Source organism: Nerophis ophidion, linkage group LG17, assembly GCF_033978795.1.
Source record: "Nerophis ophidion isolate RoL-2023_Sa linkage group LG17, RoL_Noph_v1.0, whole genome shotgun sequence".
In the NCBI taxonomy this organism is placed as follows: Eukaryota; Metazoa; Chordata; class Actinopteri; order Syngnathiformes; family Syngnathidae; genus Nerophis; species Nerophis ophidion.
This window is the reverse complement of record NC_084627.1, coordinates 31,528,493-31,550,674: the sequence shown is the minus strand read 5'-3', so window position 1 is coordinate 31,550,674 and position 22,182 is coordinate 31,528,493. Positions and strand designations below refer to the sequence as shown.

Sequence of the window (22,182 nt, the reverse complement as noted above, 5' to 3'; positions counted from 1 at the left end):
CCTGAATCCAGACAGTGATTCAGATCACCCCCATAATTTAATAACTTGTTCTTTATTACCATTTCTGAAAGTTTAATCAAAATCCGCCCATAAGTGCGTGGGTTCAAGAGTGGAATGAAATAAGCAGAATGAACGCTCTAGTCAGTCATCCACTGTACGCTAGCATATACAAACAAAAGTTGCAGCCTCATAACGTAAACTTAAGGCAGTGTAGTAGGAATGATCCGGATCACCCCTGAAATCTACAGTTAAAAAAAACACAGTTTTTATTTTAAAGTACTGGTGAGATGTGTTTCGAAGTGAAATGTACCAGCGAGCACACCAATCTTTGCGGTGACATACTGTATGTGTTGACCGGATCACTGACCATACAATAACCTGCGCCTTTCAGTTAAGGTTAAGGGAAGGTAAAGGACTATGTGTGCTAAAAATAAATTATACCATTAATCTGCGTTTTTTAATGCAATAGTTTGGTGATTAATTGCATGCGTTAATACATTAACTGTGACAGCCCTAGTTTCTAACTAACACACTGACAGACATACCCTCTCTGCAAAAATAAATCACATAGTCAAAATGAAGAGGTATTATTTAATGAATGCAATTGCTCCGCCACACGCGATACAGAGAACAAATAATAAAATATAAACACGTAGAGACGGAAAAGACATGCTGTCATGTAAATAAGATAACCATGTTTGGTTCATTCAAGAAAGTAATGTATAGACATGGTCCACTTTTATTTATGTATAGAATTGAAATGAACTCTCACACAAGCTAGAAAAATCCATCCATTCATTGTCTATACAGCTTGTCGTGTTATAAATGATTATAATTTGACCTAATAATTGATTATTGATGAAAGTTTGTTTCTACTACTCTTAGGTCACAAGAAAAAGGTTTCTGCCAGCCATACCGTGGCATTGCTTGTGCACGCTTCATCGGCAACCAGAGCATTTATGTGGAGTCTCTGCAGATGCAAGGAGAAAGTGAAAACCGCATTACAGGTAGGACAAGTCATTCACTTTCAGACTCATCTACAATAAAACAGTATGAACATTTCTTATGTCGATTATTGTGACAAAAATGATCACGGTTATCATTATCATCGCATTATTTTTAAATGTGCTCAACATTTTCAAAAAGTACTTAAACTGAAAGTTTTATGTAAAAAAAACCAGCAAACAACACATTGAAATGTCCTTTGTAGGAGAAACATTGACGAAAACACTGTTTCATGGCCCTCAAGTCGAAATTCAATGTGCATTATCAAAAGCATTATAAACAGAGTAATATGGTAGAGAAAAATAAATAAAATAAAATAAATGTGAACATTGTGCAAGATAGCACTTTATGGACATAAGAGATAAAAAAATTAAAACATAAGACGGAACTGAACTTTTCGTCCATGTAGTTAAAAATTGTGTTCATATATCATATCTAATCTCACACATAGGGCTGCATGATTATGGCCAAAATAATAATTAAGATTATGTTAATCAATATTGAAATCATGATTATTCATTATGTTAGGTAAAACAATGTTGGGGTGGGGCTTTAACGTGAAACCATCTTGTAATTTGTAATGTCTAATAAATAGGCTATAGATACATGTTATCTACATACAAAACCCAAAACCAGGGAAATTGGCATGTTGTGTAAATCAATCAATCAATCAATCAATTTTCATTTATATATCCCTAAATCACTAGTGTCTCAAAGGGCTGCAGAAACCACAACACAAACCCCTACGATATCCTCAGTAGGCCCACATCATAAATGAAAACAGAATACAATGATTCGCAAATCCCTTACATCCTATATTCAAGTGAATAGACTGCAAAGACAACATACTTAATATTCAAACTTTTTTGCACATATTGGCTCATTTGGAATTTGATGCCTGCAACATGTTTCAACATGTGACAAAAAAACTGAGAAAGTTGAGGAATGCTCATCAAACACTTATTTGGAACATTCCACAGGTGAACAGGCTGATTGAAGACAGATGGGGGTCATGATTGGGTATAAAAGCAGCTTCTATGAAATGTTCAGTCTTTCACAAACAAGGATGGGGCGGGGGTCACCACTTGGTGAACAAATGCATGAGCAAATTGTCGAACCGTTTAAGCACAACATTCCTCAATGAGCTATGCAAGGAAGTTAGGGATTTCACCATCTACGGTCCATAGTATCATTAAAGGGTTCAGAGAATCTAGAGAAATTGCCGAAAACCATCATTGAATGCCCGTGACCTTCGACCCCTCAGGTGTTACTGCATTGAAAAGCGACACCATTGTGTTAAGGATACCACCACATGGGCTCAGGAACACTTCAGAGAACCACTGTCAGTGACTACAGTTTGTTGCTACATCTGTAAGTGCAAGTTAAAATTCTAACATGCAAAGCGAAAGCTATTAATCAACAGCACCCAAAAACGCTGCTGGCTTCACTGGGCCCCAGCTCATCTAAGATGGATTGATGCAAACTGGAAAGGTGTTCTGTGGTCTGATGAGTCCACATTTCAAATTGTTTTTGGAAACTGTGGACGTTGAGCACCAAAAGAGGAAAAGAACCATCCGGATTGTGCTAGGCGCAAAGTTCAAAAGCAAGCATCTGTGATGGTATGGGAGTGTATTAGTGCCCAAGGCATGGGTAACTTACACATCTGTGAAGGCACCATTAATGCTGAAAGTTACATACAGGTTTTGGCGCAGCATATGTTGCCATCCAAGCAACGTTATCATGGACGCCCCTGCTTATTTCAGCAAGACAATGCCAAGCCATGTGTTACAACAGTATGGCTTCAAAGTAAAACAGTAAAACTTGATTGGCCTGCCTGGAGTCCAGACCTGTCTCCCATTGAAAATGTGTGGCGCAATATGAAGCCTAAAATACCACAACGGAGACCCTGGACTGTTGAACAACTTAAGCTGTACATCAAGCAAGAATGACAAAGAATTCCACCTGAAAAGCTTATAAATTTGGTCTCCTCTGTTCCCAAACATTTACAGAGTGTTGTTAAAAACAAAGGCCATGTAACACAGTGGTATAAATGCCCGTGCCAAATTATTTGCAATGTGTTGCTGCCATTAACATCTAAGTTAATGATTATTTGCAAAAAAAAATTAGTTTCTCATTTCAAACATTAAATATTTTGTCTTTGCAGTCCATTCAATTGAATATAAGTTGAAAAAGATTTGCAAATCATTGTTTTCTGTTTTTTTTACGAATTACAAAAGGTGCCAACTTCACTGGTTTTGGGTTTTGTAATTAAAGACCAATATTAGTTTTTTGTTCATTATTAATAAAGTATCAACGTGTCTTCTTTTTCTCATTACACAATGCCTTTATCTCTATTTTCACATTCTGATGAAGAGAGGGGTATTATTTAAGTTATGTACATTTCTATGTACTAATGATTGTACATTTAGATGCTGTATCGGGACAGATTCATTCAGAGTTTGAGTAGAAAGATATCGTATAGGAATTAAATATACACCATAAAATATTAACAACATGCTATGTCACATGAATGGTTTTCAATGAAAAAAACAGACGAAATGTAAAAAAAAAAAGTTTTGATATGAAACTAAAACACAAAGCAGTTCGGCTAATGAAAATAAATAAATAATAAATGGGTTGTACTTGTATAGCGCTTTTCTACCTTCAAGGTACTCAAAGCGCTTTGACAATACTTCAACATTTAGCCATTCACACACACATTCACACACTGATGGAGGGAGCTGCCATGCAAGGCGCCAACCAGCACCCATCAGGAGCAAGGGTGAAGTGTCTTGCTCAGGACACAACGAACGTGACGAGGTTGGTACTAGGTGGGATTTGAACCAGGGACCCTCGGGTTGCGCATGGCCACTATTCCACTGCGCCACGCCGTCCCTAAAGTGACTTTGTTTCCGGAAGTAAGCAGTGTTGCCTAAAATGTATTAATAAATTACGTTTTTTCGGTAATTACAAAATTTTAATCGGTATTACTAACCGTCAATTTGATTGCAGTTTATCATTATACTCTATACCGTTACATCCCTAATCTCCAACAATGTGACCATGTGTCTGTACTTCCTCCCTCTCAGCTGCCCTCACAATGATTGGCACCTCCACTCACCTGTCAGATCAGTGTTCCAAATTTGCCATTCCGTCCTTCTGCCATTACGTTTTCCCACTATGTGATGAGGGATCCCGCAGTCCCAGGCGACGTCAACTCTGTCGGGACGAGTGTGAGGCCCTTGAGAATAACCTGTGCCATGCCGAGTACAGCGTTGCCCGAGCCAACCCCATGATCCTGATGCAGCTAGAGCTTCCACGCTGCCACCTGCTGCCTCGGCCTGGCACACTCGATGCTGCTTCCTGTATGAGGATAGGCGTGCCGTCAGAAAAACTACACACACGTAAGCAGGAGTACAGATGCAGTGGACTTTGCGGAAATGTGTTGGTCTGATCAGGCTTCACTAACCTTTTATAGAGTACCCAACAGACCAGAGCTGCTACAACGGAAGTGGTGCTGACTATAGGGGCACCGTCAGCGCCACAACATCAGGTCATCACTGCCAGCCATGGAGCACTCAATACCCTCACAGTCACCATCTGGCCCAGGAGTACCCTGAACTATGGGGCAGCCACAACTACTGTCGCAACCCAGGAGGCCAGATGCAAGCTCCTTGGTGTTTCACCTTGAACCCCCGGGTCAGGGTAGACATTTGTGACATTCAGCCTTGCCGTAAGTAACACACTGTCAACATCGAAATCTTTACCGTTAAAACATATTTCAAATTCGGGGAAGTAAGCATGTCCAGTCAACGGTCAGTATTTTTTAGTTTTCTGATAGGTGCAAAGTCTGCAAACCAAGCTGATGACACAACAAACAACTAATAAACAAATAAATAAAGCACAACATTAAAACAGAGACTGGTGATAGTAAGAAAACCAAAGTGATTGTACTGTGTACGTGCATGTGAATGTGTCTCTGTTAGTCCAATCATCCCTACCCACTCCCCCCAACCCACACACATTGTTCTGTGCATGTGTTGGTTACCAGTGCTTGTGTGTTCCTGAGGCAAATCACCACAACTACTCACCTACACACACACACCAATGTTGCCATTTATGTTGCAAAAGTAATCTGATTACTGATTACACCTTTAAAAATTAACATAGTTACTTAACCGATTACTGTATACTGAAAGTAACTAAGTCAGATTACGCGTTACTTTATCAATTACATTTTGTTGCCAGCAAAGAGTGTACAACAAACCATACAGGGGAACTCCACATTTTTTTAATTTTTCCTGTCATTCACAATCCTAATGTAAAACAAGAACACAAAAGTTTTACCTTTTTTGCGCTTTCAACTCAGAAATGAACACCAGCAATGGAGCCAATGGGATCTGCTCTATTTCGCCTATAACGCGCTCTAAATTTTCCTGAGGGAACTCTCCTGAAGAAATCAATGAAGTACTATCTATCTATCTATCTATCTATCTATCTATCTATCTATCTATCTATCTATCTATCTATCTATCTATCTATCTATCTATCTATCTATCCATCTATCTATTTATCTATCTATCTATCTATCTATCTATCTATCTATCTATCTAAAAAACATCCAAAAGCCTCCAACATAATTTCATATACATGCTGTAATTATATATATAATGTAGGAACAGGTACATTCATAATAACATTAACATGTAATATTTACGTAACAATTTCACAGACAAATCTCAACATTTGCCTTTCCCTTCAACAACAACAACAACAACGCTACTACTAATGGCAGACTTCATGGGAGAGAACGATTACTTTGGGACATGATGATCTAGATCATTATATTTTTGAGCCTACATATACAGAGGATGAACTACAATTTTTTGAAGCTATTTCCGAAAAAGATCGGGCTTTAGTGAAACAATAAGAATCATGCAGCACTATTGCTAAGTGCTAAACAAGATAAACTACAAACATAATAAAACAACCACTTACTGTGCAATGTCTGCTCTCCCATGGATGCTGACTGGTAGGATGTTCATATCTTCCTGTTTAGATGAAGAATTATTGTAAACCTCACGCAGGTTAAGAAAAAAAAAGGTGGCGCACACAAGCATCTTTTTGTGTCTTTCTTGTCATCTTTGGGTGTAAGTTGGGACGTCAAAGTTCACCAACTTCTCAAATTATGGCCACAACCTTGCATTATACAAGTGAGAGGCATGATTTGTAATCTTGAATTAACTTTTACCAACTCAGAGGCAAAGCAGCAGCTCACCAGCTCAGTATGTCAATACAGCAGCATAAGCTACCTCTGTGTTCAGTATAGAGAGAGGAGTTTGCTAAGTGTAAAATTGAGCTGCATTTTTACATTAAAGAAACTGCTGTTCTAAATGGGTCCATTGGATGTCACAATAGCAATTCTGTTAGGCAATCAAATAGTTTATACAGGGGCGAGCGAGTTTACCAAGCAAGAGTTACACGTTAAAGGGGGACTAAGACCACTCCACATCAACCCAACGTAAAATAAATAGGAGTAAGATAAATCATTGGTAACCCCCCCTTAAAATGCTGAATGAGACATTGCACATTGATATAGTTCTGTGAAAATGATTGTCTTCTGTGCAAATTCAAAGAAAGTTAACATACAAACGTAGAAGAGTTTTTATTTATGATTTATTTTGTTTTTTGTTCAATCCTAGATGGGCTGTGATTTAAAGTATAATTGCTTTGTAGATACACTGAGATTAAGTCTAAGTTCATTGTGTTCTTCTGTTGTTTTTGAAACTGCACCAATTTTTTCCTCAGAATTTTCAAGGATTATTAGTGATATGCACATTGTCAGAATGTGCTTGTTCTATTTTGGGCCAAAATAAAACAAAAAAAACAATCTAAAGTTTTGAAGTTATTATGCCATGATTTTACCCGTCCGGCCCACAAGTAAATAGATTTTCTTCCATGCCGCCCCTTAGCTAAAATGAGTTTGACACCCCTGTTGTAATCTCATAATGTTAGCGGTTATAATAACACTTTAATATTTAGGTCACAAGATGTAAATTAATTATGGTTGGTGTTTTTTGATTGTTTTTAGAGGGCTTTATGGGAGCAATACACGCAATACGTCAATATGACATTGACGCCATTGCTAGCTGACTTTGGTTTGCATTTACCATATTTCCTTGAATAGCCGCCGGGGTGCTAATTAATTTAAAACCTCTTCTCACTCCTGTGCTTATTCAAAGCATTTGGCAAAAGTAAGCAGGCCCTAATAATTTTAAAATCTCTTCTCACCCCTGCTCTTACCAATGGCATGCAGTAAAAAATTGAGTATGATAAAAACAAAAAATTAATAAAAAATTATTCAGCGTCCACGGCTTGGTGGTTGTGGATCACTTCTCTACAGCATGTCATGACGCCCACTTTTACACCATGCTGTCTGCGTGCCAACCGGACTCATGCATTTCGCTGCTTCTTATACGAGATTGCAATGCATACTTGGTCAACAGCCATACCTTTTACACTGATGTTTGTGATGTAAGCAGCTTTAACACTCTTGCCTGTGTGCGCCACACTCCGTGAACCCACACCAAGCACATTTCTGGAGAGCATTGGCTCTTTGGCACATTATGAACTCAGCATAGGGATTGCCTATAATGCCGTGCATCCTTGACTCTTGGCTATATTATACACGCGCCCCCAACCCCGCCCAGCTTAACCAACGCACGGAGAGAGGGGAGATTGGTGCTAGCGGGTGTATGGTGTAGCCAGGAGTCGTGGGTGCATTGCATTCTGGGTAGGTGTTGTGTTGCATTTGTGGTGTGTTGCAGGGCCGATGTTCTCCAGAAGTGTGTTTGTCATCGTTTAATGTGAGTTCGCGGAGTGTGGCGCTTATTGGTAGGAGTGTTGAAGTTGTTTTATATCACAACCATTAGTGTGATCTGTATGGCTGTGGAACAAGACCCTTGGTTTACACATTGTAGAGGCAAAAAAAAAAAAAACTTCTTCGAAAAAGATGATAGGAGAGGCGTCACTTGTTATGTCACACATTTGGTTCGACGGCAAGAGTAAGCATGCGCTTATTAATTAAGGGAACAAGTTTGACCCAGCAGGAATTCAAGGCTGGTACATATAACATGCCTGGCAGTTATTCAAGGAAACATGGTAATTACAAGCTTAAATACACACAAAAGAAGAAAAACATGTGTTCTTGTCTTACATAAGGCCTGTGAATGAGAGACAAAATTCCCCAAAAAGTGCTGTTCCCCTTAAATACAAAAAGTCAAATTAATGTTTATGTATGTATTTTAGCATGCACGCATATTTACCTGAACATTTTCAAATCTAAATCGCTGTCCCGTCATAGTAGACATAGTGGTCTGATCAGGGGCATATTTGGTGGCCCAAAGCAGTCATTGGGAATCACCACATAACAAAAAAAACATAAAATTTTGCATGTTGTTACAAACTACCGTGCGAGCTACACATCACTGCACAATAATTATAACCTATTCTGACTTTAACTGTAGGCCTAATTGATAGGAACAGTATTTGACCGCTTAATTACTCACATATTTGTGATGAAACGCTTTACTCACTTTACTCATTTCTGCATCCTACACTGTTGTAGAGCACATATATTGGGTAGTTTTAATAAAAAATCTTTCTTCTCCTATTCTCCACTTTACTTGGGTATGGAATGGTGAATTTCGTGAGGGTGGGGGATTTTAAAACTACAAACCCCGTTTCCATATGAGTTGGGAAATTGTGTTAGATGTAAATATAAACAGAATACAATGATTTGCAGATAATTCTCAACCCATTTTCAGTTGAATATGCTACAAAGACAACATATTTGATGTTCAAACTGATAAACAATATTTTTTTGCAAATAATCATTAACTTTAGAATTTGATGCCAGCAACACGTGACAAAGAAGTTGGGAAAGTTGGCAATGAATACTAATAAAGTTGAGGAATGCTCATCAAACACTTATTTGGAACATCCCACAGGTGTGCAGGCTAATTGGGAACAGGTGGGTGCCATGATTGGGTATAAAAACAGCTTCCCAAAAAATGCTCAGTGTTTCACAAGAATGGATGGGGTGAGGTACACCCCTTTGTCCACAACTGCGTGAGCAAATAGTCAAACAAATTAAGAACAACGTTTCTCAAAGGGCAATAGCAAAAAATTTAGGGATTTCAACAATCTATCATCCATAATATCATCAAAAGGTTCAGAGAATCTGGAGAAATTACTCCACGTAAGCCGGAAATTAACATTGAATGACAGTGACCTTTGATCCCTCAGACGGCACTGTATCAAAAACCGACATCAATCTCTAAAGCAAGAGTGTCAAACTCATTTTAGATCGGGGGCCACATGGAGAAAAATCTACTCCCAAGTGGGCCGGACTGGTAAAATCCCTGCAAGATAACTTAAAAATAAAGACACCTTAAGATTGTTTTCTGTGTTTAAAAATAGAAGAAGCACATTCTGAAAGCGTACAAATCATTATGTTGTTGTTTTTTTACACTTACATGTTGCGGTTAATAGTATTCTATCTTTATTTGTCGTTATTTATATTTTTTGAATGAATGATGTGATAATGTTCAACAGTCAACTCAATGGTGTTCATTTTAATCTTCCATTTTCTACCGCTTATTCCCTTTCGGGGTCGCGGGGGGCGCTGGCGCCTATCTCAGCTACAATCGGGCGGAAGGCGGGGTACACCCTGGACAAGTCGCCACCTCATCGCAGGGCCAACACAGATAGACGGACAACATTCACACTCACATTCACACACTAGGGCCAATTTAGTGTTGCCAATCAACCTATCCCCAGGTGCGTGTCTTTGGAGGTGGGAGGAAGCCGGAGTACCCGGAGGGAACCCACGCATTCACGGGGAGAACATGCAAACTCCACACAGAAAGATCCCGAGCCTGGATTTGAACCCAGGACTGCAGGACCTTCGTATTGTGAGGCAATCTAGCAAGATAAAAAAATATCTAAATCAAATTACAGTATGCTATGTATGTAGTTTGATCATTTTCCTCGATTGATGTCATGTGGTTTATTTTGTACATATGTACCATCATCTACAGCAGGAGTTGTATCGAATGGAGCCCGGTTTACTTATGGATGCATGGGATTCTGGTTATTTGTTATGTTGCGTTTATAATGTGTTACAGTGCAGATATTCTCCCGAAATGTGTTTGTCATTCTTGTTTGGAGTGGGTTCACAGTGTGGCGCATATTAGTAGGAGTGCTAAAGTTGTTTATATCACAACCCTCAGTGTAACCTGTATGGCTGTTGAACAACTATGCCTTGCAGTCGCTTATGTGTGTCTGCAAAAGCCTCATACAACATGCAAATGGCCTGGTAAGCTGTTTGTTACAGTTGTGGAGGGTGTTAAATGCATTGTCATCATTGCACGTCCTTATTATTGTTGTTTGAATGAAATCAAGCAGACGATCGAGAGAAAGGTTGCTCTGACACTCGGTAGTTTCCTTTGTGTGTTGAGTCAGCACCCACAAACTAGATGTGGCCGGCCGTTAGTCAGATAGCATAGTATTAAGCGGACGATTAAGGTATTGCCATCACGGTGCGGCCTCGATATTGTTGTCCGGGTGAAAATCTGAGAATGTTATATTGGGAAAATTTCTGGGAGAGGCATTGAAATTTGGAAAACCTCCCGGTAAAATGGGGGGGTCGGCAAGTATGCAGCTGAGTAGTGGTGGGATCAGTAGTTCTTTTGACTGTACTGAATCACTATAATCAGTTCCTTAAATTGATTTGTTCCAAAAATTTGTTCACCAAATCACTTTTGCAGCAGCCAGTCTGTGTGAAGGTTGGCGAATCATGAGTCAGTCAATAACAGCTTCCCCAGCGGCAGATCTCGCTGTGTGTCAGTTCGCGAACGACACAAGCCCTCAGCACCCAATGAACAACGCGCACATGAGTGACTGAACGAGAGCCTCAATGTGACGTCCTCCTCCGCGATACGGTCAGTTCTCTGTGTCAGTAGGTTCGCGAATCGCGAGTCCTGATTCTGAATGAGTGAGTGATGGCAGCACGAACGTGATTCACATCCTCAGCGACAACCAGTCAGTTCTTGTAGGTTCGTGAAGCGAACCTGAATCACTCAGCTACAGTTCTGTGGGCCAGATGGCAACAGACGTGAATCGCTCTCTGCAAAAACAAATATTAAATTAAGAATCCCTTAACAAATGCCAACATAAAAACTAAATGTTCTGTAGCAAAGAAAATGTAAACTTAAATATGCAAACAAAAAGAAAATAAATACCTTCAAAATAAAACAAATAAATTAAGAGCCAGAAATGCCAACATAAAAACTAAATGTTCTGTAGCCTACGTTTAAAAATATAACAAAGAAAATATCAACTTAAATGTGCAAACAAAAAGAAAATAAATAAGCTACCTTAAATAAAACAAAACAAATATTAAACCACGTGCCAGATATGCCAACATTAAAAGTAACATTTCTGTAGCTTACATTTAAAAATATAAAAATGGAATTACCGTATTTCCTTGAATAGCCGTCTGGCATGTAACATACGCCTGCCTTGAATTACAGCCGGGCAAAACTTGCTCCCCAAACTAATAAGCACATGCTTACTATTACCACCAGGTCAATTTTATGGCGTCACGAGTAACCCCCTGCCGTAAGTTTAAAACGGCGGAGAAGTTTTTTTGCTTTTACTGTTTGTAAACCAGGGGTCTTGTTCCACAGCCATACAGATCACACTAATGGTTGTGATATAAAACAACTTCAACACTCTTAATAATATGCGCCGCACTCTATGAACCCACACCAAACACATTTCTGGAGAACATATGCCCTGCAACACACCACAAACGCAACACCTACCCACAATGCAATGCATCCACGACTCCTGGCTACACCGTCCATACACCCGCTGGCATCATACATATATGTAAATAGAAAATACATTTTTATTATGACGGATGATATTTTCATAAAACTGTACGTATATATTAAACCTATGACTATCTTTCTATTGACAGAAGCTCCAGAGAACACCAGAAAGGAGATACTGTTTATTCTTATCCCTGCCATTGCCGTCCCTTTGATCATCGCTTGCCTCTTCTTCTTGGTCTGCATGTGTCGAAACAAACTGAAGACACCGAGTGACATGCCTCCTCGCTGTCAGCCCAGCAGCTCATCCAACCAAGACATAGAGCTATCCCTCCTCAACCAGCAGAAACATCAGGTAGGACATCACATCATTTTCACCCGCCTACATTTCATATGTTTTTGCGCAATGGAAACTAACCACAGCAACAACCTGAATAATCAACTTCTGCTATTTTTAAAGTGAAATTCATTTTCATGGCAAATAAAACTACTCTGGTCAAGTTCAACCCTTTTCAAACCTTTTGTATTAGTATCAGATCAATACTAGTGTAATGAGATCGAGACAACGTCCAGCAATTAACTTGCATTTCTTCAGTTTATGCGACCGCAGTGTCTCTTCTATTCTGTCTAAGAAGTGCATCTTTTTCTCTCTCTGTTTCTCCGTTAAAGACACTTTTTCCCTCCTTCTTTCTCCTGGCTACTGACTTTGTTTTTACCCATATTTGCCTGCATTGGAAGTTATTTTGTTGTGTCATGTGGTGTTTAATTGCCATGATCTGACACACCAGATCATGCTTTATTTTGAGTTTGTGAGTGTTCTCCTGTGTATAGTGCTTTATTTCCTGTTCTGGACTTTTATTTGGTGTCTTTTCCTGGTGTGTTGGTGTTTTCCTCTAACTGCTTTACATCTTTACCCTTTGCACTTTTGCCCGCACCTGTTTTCTGTTGGCGATTAGAATTGTTTAAGTAAGGCCTGAAACGCCATTGTCTGTTGGGACATTATTCATTCCATGGTGATGTCTTGTTCGGATCTACATAGTGAACGCCGTCTGCTCCACACACATTGAGTTTTTTTGCTGCTGTCCAGTATTCCGTTTTTGTTTTCTTTGTAGTCTGTCCACTTTAGTTTTTTGTCATGCAGAGCTTCTCTTATGTTTTCAGACATATTGCTCTCGCCTGTGTTTGTTTTATCATTAAATATTTTTTACCGCATGTTGCCTCCTGTCTGCATAAAAGAGATCACAATAACTTTCCTTGTCTCACACGACACGTCCCTGGAAGAATGTCCCAACCATGTGATTTCGCGGACGATTACGATTACACCGACGAGGAATATGAGAAGTTTTTCTTGGGTGGATTTGGAGACAAAGGCTCAGTGCTACCCTCCCAAGGTCCTAAATACATTGATGTGGGGGCCAGATAGTGGTATGGTCCCTATAAACTCTTTCTGGCCACGTGCTGAGCCTGCGACCAAGAAAGAAGTTTGCGTTGTCAGGCCATTGCAACGCGCAGCCTTCCTCTAAGACAGGGGTAGGGAACCTATGGCTCTAGAGCCAGATGTGGCTCTTTTGATGACTGCACCTGGCTCTCAGATAAATCTTAGCTGACACGAGAAGTAATGAATAACTCCGCTAGTAATCACAGTGTCAAAAATAACAAAAATATAAAACATTCTCATGCATTTTCATCCATCCACCCGGTTTCTACCACACCTGCTCAAGAAGTCGCATTAATGGTAAGAAGTATTTTATTTATTTTTAGTTAGCCTCAGAATAACAATGTTATTAAAAAGAATGAGAGACTTATTATACTCTAAAATGTTGGTCTTTCTTAAAAATGCACGCATATAGCTGTATTCAGTGTTAAAAAAATAATAAATTATATGGCTCTCACGGAAATACTTTTAAAAATATTTGGCTTGTATGGCTCTCTCAGTCAAAAAGGTTCCCGATCCCTGCTCTAAGACAATGCAACCGATACGGCAACTTGACAGAACTTTTCATGTCCTGGTGCTGCAAGCCAGTGCAGTTTAGGCGTAACAGAGCCAGCTGAAAGCCAGTCACCGGCACCCCAAGCATGTCACCTGGGGCACACCCCTACAAGATGACGTGCCCTGTACAGAGTTTTCCTCTCCGGCTCATACACTCTAGTGGAGGTTACTGGCACAGATTTTTGATTTATGTTAAGGCTTACACGGGGTCAGTCTACAGCGATCGTTCTGCCACACAAAACCTCAATGCTAACGAGGGGAATTTACACTTCAACGACTGTCGATGGCTTTGACAGTTAGAATTGCTCGTTTGCATTAAAACAGATGTTTTTCCCACTACTATACGGCGAAACCACCCTTGCCCAGGCACACCCTCCTGGTTTTTGAAGTACACATTTTGGGGGCTTTGGCACCAGCCGCTGCACTAAATGTGACCAATCTTGGACCCCGTTTATACTAAGCTGGTTAAGGTTATCCAGGGTAAATCACACCTAACCTTATCCGTGTCCACACACAACAATGCCACCATTTGAGACCCTGCCCCCTCTGTGCGCCGGCTCAACGCGACCTAGGACGCATGGGCGGAAAAAAGGCGTCCATCTGACTATCAACTTTACTTCACTGTGAAGTTATTTAAAATTTTGTAAACGTGTTTACAAAGTACAAAGAAGAAGAACCATGATAAACATTCTGAATTTATTCATCCATCCATTCTTTCATTCTCAAAATTATGTTACTTATCTCATCGTATGGAATATAACTTACTTCACCAATTATTTATTTATTTATTTTTATTGTGATACTTATGGAGTGTATTGTGAATACATTGAGAACAGGAAGTGAACAAAAGTTTTAGCAACTGTTATGTAAAAGAAAAGGGGTAGGATTAAATAAGCTCTGCTTCTTCCTACTCCTTTTCGAACATGTTGAAAAGAGAAACTGGAAATTGTGATGTTTCATGTTGTGTGCTTGCATGTTCGAAATAAACTCAAACTCAACTCAACTCAACACTGGCGTTGCACGCAGTGAGAGGCGACAAGCTGGGGTAGCAATTCTTGTTGCCCCCCCGGCTCAAAGCCTGCATGTTGGAGTTCAACCCAGTGTACGAGAGGGTAGCCTCCCTCCGCCTTCGGGTAAGGGGACGGGTCCTGACTCTTGTTTGTGCTTACGCACCAAACAGCAGTTCAGAGTACCCACCCTTTTTGGGTACACTCGAGGGAGTACTGGAAAGTGCTCCCCCGGGTGATTCCCTTGTCCTACTGGGGGACTTCTACGCTCATGTTGGCAACGACAGTGAAACCTGGAGAGGGGTGATTGGGAAGAATGGCCGCCCAGATCTGAACCCGAGTGGTGTTTTTTATTGGACTTTTGTGCTCGTCACAGATTGTCCATAACAAACACCATCTTCAAACATAAGGGTGTCCATATGTGCACTTGGCATCAGCACACCCTAGGCCGCAGTTTCATGATTGACTTTGTAGTTGTGTCATCAGATTTGCGGCCTTATGTTTGGGGTGGAGGATGCCGGACACTCTTGCAGGCCCAAACGCATTGTGAGGGTCTGCTGGGAATGTCTGGCAGAGTCTCCTGTCAGAGAGAGTTTGAATTCCCAACTCTGGAAGAACTTTGAACATGTCACGAGGGAGGAGCTGGACATTGAGTCCAAGGGGACCATGTTCCGCACCTCTATTGTCGAAGCGGCTGATTGAAGCTGTGGCCGCAAGGTAGTTGGTGCCTGTCGTTGCGATAATCCTAGAACCTGTTGGTTGACACCGGCAGTGAGGGATGCCGTTAAGCTGAAGAAGGAGTTCTATTGGGTTCATTTGGCTCATAGGACTCCGGAAGCAGGGGACAGGTACCGACAGGCCAAGCGCTGTGCAACTTCAGCGGTCGCGAAGGCAAAAACTCGGACATGGGAGGAGTTCGGGGAAGCCATGGAAAACATCTTCCGGACGGCTTCGAAGCAATTCTGGACCACCATCTGCCGCTCAACACCGTGTATGGTGCGGATGGTGTTCTGCTGACCTCGTCTGTGGATGTTGTGGATCGGTGGAGGGATTATTTCGAAGACTTCCTCAATCCCACCAACACGCCTTCCTATGAGGAAGAAGTGCCTGGGGAATCTGTGATGGGCTCTCCTATTTCTGGTGCTGAGGTTGCTGAGGTAGATAAAAAAGCTCCTCGGTGGCAATGCCCTGGGGGTGGATGAGTCCCTTCCTTAAGGCTCTGGATACTGTGGGGCTGTTTTGGTTGACAATACTCGCATGGATATCGAGGGCGGTACCTCTGGATTGACAGACCGAGGTGGTGGTTCCTCTCTTTAAGAAGGAGAACCGGAGGATGTGTTCCAACTATTGTGGGATCACACTCCTCAGCCTTCCCAGTAAGGTTTATTCAGGTGTACTTCGCCGGGTAGTTGAACCTCGGATTAAGGAGAAACAGTGTGGTTTTCGTCCTGGTCGTGGAACTGTCGACCAGCTCTATACTCTCGGCAGGGTCCTTGAGGGTGCATGGGAGTTTGCCCAACCAGTCTACATGTGCTTTGTGGACTTGGAGAAGGCATTCGATCGTGTCCCTCGGGAAGTCCTGTGGGGAGTGCTCAGAGAGTATGGGGTATCGGACAGTCTGATTGTGGCGGTCCGCTCCATGTATGATCAGTGTCAGAGCTTAGTCCGCATTGCCGAAAGTAAGACGGACCCGTTTCCAGTGAGGGTTGGACCCCGCCAAGGCTGCCCCTTTTCAGCGATCCTGTTCATAACTTTTATGGACAGAATTTGTAGGCACAGTCAGGGCGTTGAGGGGATCCGGTTTGGTTGCTGCAGGATTAGGTCTCTGCTTTTTTCAGATGATGTGGTCCTGATGGCTTCATCCGGCCAGGATCTTCAGCTCTCCCTGGAATCGGTTCGCAGCCGAGTGTGAAGCGACTGGAACAGAGTCTTGTTCACGAGTGAGGGAAGAGTGGATTGTGACATCGACAGGCAGATCAGTGCGGCGTCTTCAGTAATGCGGACGCTATATCGATCCAGCGAGGTGAAGAAGGAGCTGAGCCGGAAGGCAAAGTTCTCAATTTACCGCTCGATCTACATTCCCATCCTCACCTATGGTCATGAGCCTTGGGTTATGACCGAAAGGAAAGGATCACGGGTACAAGCGGCCAAAATGAGTTTCCACCGCCGGGTGGCGGGGCTCTCCCTTAGAGATAGGGTGAGAAGCTCTGCCATCTGGGGGGAGCTCAAAGTAAAGCCGCTGCTCCTCCACATCGAGAGGAGCCAGATGAGGTGGTTCGTGCATCTGGTCAGCATGCCACCCGAACACCTCCCTAGGGAGGTGTTTAGGGCACGTCCAACCGGTAGAAGGCCACGGGGAAGACCCAAAAGACGTTGGGAAGACTATGTCTCCCGGCTGGCCTTGGAACACCTCGGGATCTCCCGGGAAGAGCTGGACGACGTGGCTGGGGAGAGGAAAGTCTGGGCTTCCCTGCTAAAGCTGCTCCCCCCGCGACCTGACCTCGGATAAGCGGAAGAAGACGGACGGATGGATGGATTATAATTATAATATTGGTACCGGTACCAAATTATTGGTATCGAGATAAACCTAAATTTTATTAGAAATGGCAACAGTGGAGGATGCATGTGCATGTACGAGCCAGGTCCCTCACAACAAGAGTCTAGAGAAAAAGAACAAACTCTTTGACTACAGTGTCGGACTATAATGGTGGACTAGCGCAAAGCTCTTTGTGTAAAACTTTACTATTTACAGAGATATCTACTTACATCACAAATGAGGAAAACTCCAAACGGCTCATTTAGAGGAAGTATGAAAGAAGGCAAAATTGTTTAATAAATATCTACGCCATGCGTTCATAGTTTGACTTCCAATTTACAGTACTTATTGAGATTACAAATACACTAAAACAAGTACCAATATGTAAGAAAAGTTAGTTTTGCATAATAGGTCATGTTGAAATAAATTGTGTGAATTGTGACATAATAATTGAGTTGTTATTTTTATGCATATATGTTGTTTTAGTTGCATTTAGTTCAGAAAACATTTTAATTTGAATAAAATATTTTTCCTGTTATCATATTTATAATCTAACTAGAGGCAAATTCACAACATTATAAAATAATGTTAACATTTGAAGTCAAAGTATTGGTATCAATAGTCAAAGCATAGGTATCAATAGCAAACTGTGTTTACTTGGTATTGGAATAATACCAAAATTCCAAGTATTGCCCTTATTTTTATATAAAATAAGACAATTATTAGTGTATTTAGTAATTCAATCATCATATTTTACCCTGCAATGTATTCAATTATTAGGATGTCGTGTGCCTGTCAAAATTTGCAATCTTTAACCACAACTTGATACCATAAAGATAGCTTATTTCAACAGGCAATGCTTTTCTGTCTATATGCTCGCTTAAATTGAACAAAAATATAAATGCAACACTTTTGTTTTTGTTCCCATTTTAGTGAGTTGGACTCAAAGATCTAAACAATTTACTATACACACAAAATACTTATTCCTCTAAAAGATCGTTCAAAAATCTGTCTAAATCTGTGTTAGTGAGCACTTCTTCTTTGCCAAGATAATTTATCCCACCTCAAAGGTGTGGCATATCAAGATGCTGATTAAACAGCATGTTTAATGCACAGGTGTGCCTCAGGCTCTCTCTTGGTCGTCCTCAGACGAGCCTTCCATCGTTGCTTCCAGTCATCCTGATTCTCCATACATTTGGCCAGTTCCTTGGTACTTTGAGCTCCTGCATCCTTCTTGAGTATGTCCACGTATGTTAGTGTGAGACTTCCTCTTGACCAATGCCCATGTGTTGGTTCCCACAGCACCAATTTGCTGGCTGGCGGCTCCTGATGCCCTTGGCAGTGTCCTGCTAGTCTCATTCTCCTTATGCCAATCTTCTTGCTCACCCTTGTAGAGGATTCTGTTGGTTACGAGCGCATTCTTGTTGATGTTAAGCACTGCACGCAGCTTCCTGGTGTAGCATCCATCCAGAGACTTCTCCAGGGTTGGCTTCAGGGTCCTGCATTCGCTGCCATAGAGGAGAACGGACTCAACTGTCGCGTAGAAGAAGCTGAGTTTGATTTGGCGGGGGAGGTTGGAGTTCCATACACTAGTCATGCTTTTCAGGGCCCTCCATGCAAGTAACTTCCTCACTTTTATATCTTGCTCAGTTGTGTTGACCCATGCGCCTCGGTATTTGAAGTCCTCAACTTTTTTCAGTGCAGTGCCTCCTGCTGTTATCAGAGTTAGATATTCTGGTGGAACGTTGTAGGTCATGACTTCAGTTTTCTTGGCCTTTAGCCTAAGGCCAAACTTGGCACACTTTAGCTCTACCCTGTGTAGGAGTTATTGTGCTTGTTCCACGTTGTTGGAGATCCGACTGATATCATCCGCATAGTCAAGGTCTGTCAGGACCACTGCCGGTTGTCGACTCGACTTCCTTGGTGTCAGCGTGAAGCCAAGTTCCTGCTCTCGCCCATTAATTGCCTTCCTGAGCGCATGATCAAGGACTATGATGAAGAGGAAGGGGGCTAGTGTATCCCCTTGTATAACTCCAGCCAGGATGTCAAACTCCTCGCTGTTGTCATCTGGGGTCACCACCCTGGCCCTTGTTCCTGCGTACATGGACTCTATTGCTCGGAGTAGGTTCGGAGGAATATTGTATGCCTTCAGGATCTTCACCATCGTGCCTCGGTGTATCGAGTCAAATGCCTTTTTGAAGTCTTTGAAGCATAGGACTGCAGTCAGGTTGTCATTCATCACCTCCTCATTAATCTCCTAAGTGCCAAGATCTGGGCTGTAGTTGTTTGTCCTTCTCGAAAGCCGTTCTGATTTACTCTCAGATGAGAGTCAATTGCATGCCGGACCCAGTTTAGAATCATGCGGTTGTGGACTTTCGCAGTGATACAGGTCAGGCTGATGCCTCGCTAGTTGTCTGGCTTCAAGAGGTCTCCGGATTTGGGCACTGGCACGATGTTTGATAGAGACCACATATCAGATTGTGCAGCAGAGCAAGGTTGCAGAACTCTAGAATGATGTCATCAAGATCACAGTTCTTCAGGACCTCTGGGGCCATGCCGTCCGGGCCAGCGCTTATTCCCACTCTTACTGCCCTGGCGAGCTCTCCAAGTGTGAAGGGTCCATCGTTAATGTTCTGGTTTCAGAGGACTGATGGTATTTCTTCTTCCTGAGCTGCGTCTGCTGTTTCTCCCAGCAGCCTTTTGAAATGGCTGGACCAGGTTGACACCCTCTCTTCCGGGCTGTGTCCCTCCACCTGTCCCTCTTTGGTCCTCTTCCGCCCCGTCATCTCATTGTTGACCATCCAGGCCTCCCCATACTGTTGATCACCTTGCGCTGCCTGCACCCTCTGCACTCTCTCCATCAGTTCTTCCCCTTTGATGGTAGGCCCATAATAAAAAGCCACGCTGAAATGTGCAGTTTTGGTTTATTGGGGATCTGTGCGGTTCATAAAAGCAGTCTGGTGTGACCACCATTTGCCTCACACAGTGCAAAACATCTTCTACGCATAGAGTTGATCAGGTTGTTGATTGTGCTCTCTTCAATGGCTGTGCAAAGTTGCTGGATATTGGCAGGAACTGGAACACACGTGGCCCCGAGAGGGACAAGCAGTAAAAAATGGATGGATGGATGGATCAAACGGGCTGTCGTATACGCCGATCCACAGCATCCCAAACTTGCTCAATGGTTGACATGTCTGGTGAGTATGCTGGCCAAGCAAGAACTGGGACGTTTTAAGCTTCCAGGAATTGTGTACAGATCCTTGCAACATTGTCATGCTGCAACATGAGGCAATGAGACAATCATGAAGGTGCAACTGCTGGATGTGGAGGTCCTGTGCTGGTTTGGTTACATGTGGTCTGCAGTTGTGAGAATGGAAGGATGTACTGCCAAATTCTCTGAAACACCTTTGGAGATGGCTTATGGTAGAGAAATGAACATTTAATTCACGGGCAACAGCTCAGGTGGACATTCCTGCAGTCAGCATGCCAACTGCACACTCCCTCAAAACTTAAAACATTTGTGGCATTGTGCTGTGTGATAAAACTGCCCATTTCAGAGTGGCCTTTTTGTTAATGGCAGCCTAAGGCACACCTGTGCAATATTCATACTAATCAGCATCTTAATATGCCACACCTTTGAGGTGGGATGGATTAGCTTGGCAAAGAAGAAATACTCACTAACACAGATTTAGAAAGATTTGTGAGGAATAGGTATTTTGTGTACATAGTAAAAGTTTTAGATGTGAGTGTTGGTCATCTTACCTTGAAAAAGTAATTAGTTATAGTTACAAATGATTTCTCCCTATGAGTTCAATTTTAAGATTATATGGAACAACCTCATGATACAAAGACCTGAGTAGCGTGGTAACAATAGGCTACATCCATCGGAGCTGCTTCAATGCTGTTGTGGTGTTGGACCTGGTTGGGTGGCATAGCAAAATGGGGTGATGTAGAGGAGTGGGATTTTTGAAAGCTTTATTGGGATCATCATGTTGGCCCCCTCCTTCACCGGTGTTTAAATGACAGGCCCACGACATCTCCAGAGGGCTCATCGGCAACACCTGGCGTCCCCCTCTGCTTTCAACCATTATGTGCTGTAGGTCTTACGAGAGCCCCAGATAGTGTCGCTCCTCTTCACCCACAGCCACCGAGAGGGCTTTGATGGTGTTTCGCAGGGTTTGGCCTCAAACTCCAATGTTAAACTCAATGTTAATTAAACAGCCTGATGGTTATCCGGTTCTCAAAGCCTATGCAGCCAACTTCCACCGGGCAGATCTGGGCTTTCCATCCATTCTGCTTGGCATCAGGTGCCAGCTCGGTGTACATTAAGGCTTTTGCGTTCAAATGTCTCCTCCACAGCAGCCTCCTAAAGAACTACGAGTTCTATTATGTACACAATGTGGAGTGAGGAGGACCAGAGCACAAGGTCTGGCCATCTCTGAAGTAAAGCAAAGCTTTTGATTGAGATCCACCGCCATTTTCCAGTCTCAAGTTGGCCTATGTCTTTAGATGACTTTGCACCTTCTTGGATTAACTTTCTTGTGGATGTATGTAATAGTGTTGGCAGGGGCAGGGCATTGATCTTCACCTTCTAGTGGCTGCTAGGCACTTCAGGACCTGGTTGTGCGGCCAGGTGTAGCACCCTTCGGACAGACTTGTCTTGCAGCCAACGAGAATGTGTTTAAGATTAACTGGAGATGGACAGAGGGGGCTTGTGAGGTCCTCTCCATACCATTGTTTGAGGTT

The 22,182-nt window shown here is 42.2% G+C and overlaps 1 protein-coding gene across 1 annotated transcript in view; it reads left to right on the top strand.

Annotated features, from left to right (window-relative positions):
- ror2 (receptor tyrosine kinase-like orphan receptor 2) overlaps positions 1 to 22,182 on the top strand; it is a 144,861-nt gene that overhangs the window by 110,562 nt on the left and 12,117 nt on the right. The window contains exons 5-8 of the mRNA XM_061876743.1: positions 886 to 1,007; positions 4,095 to 4,409; positions 4,484 to 4,738; positions 12,053 to 12,258. Of these exons, the coding sequence (XP_061732727.1) occupies positions 886 to 1,007; positions 4,095 to 4,409; positions 4,484 to 4,738; positions 12,053 to 12,258 (898 nt within the window). The remainder of the gene's footprint in view (positions 1 to 885; positions 1,008 to 4,094; positions 4,410 to 4,483; positions 4,739 to 12,052; positions 12,259 to 22,182) is intronic.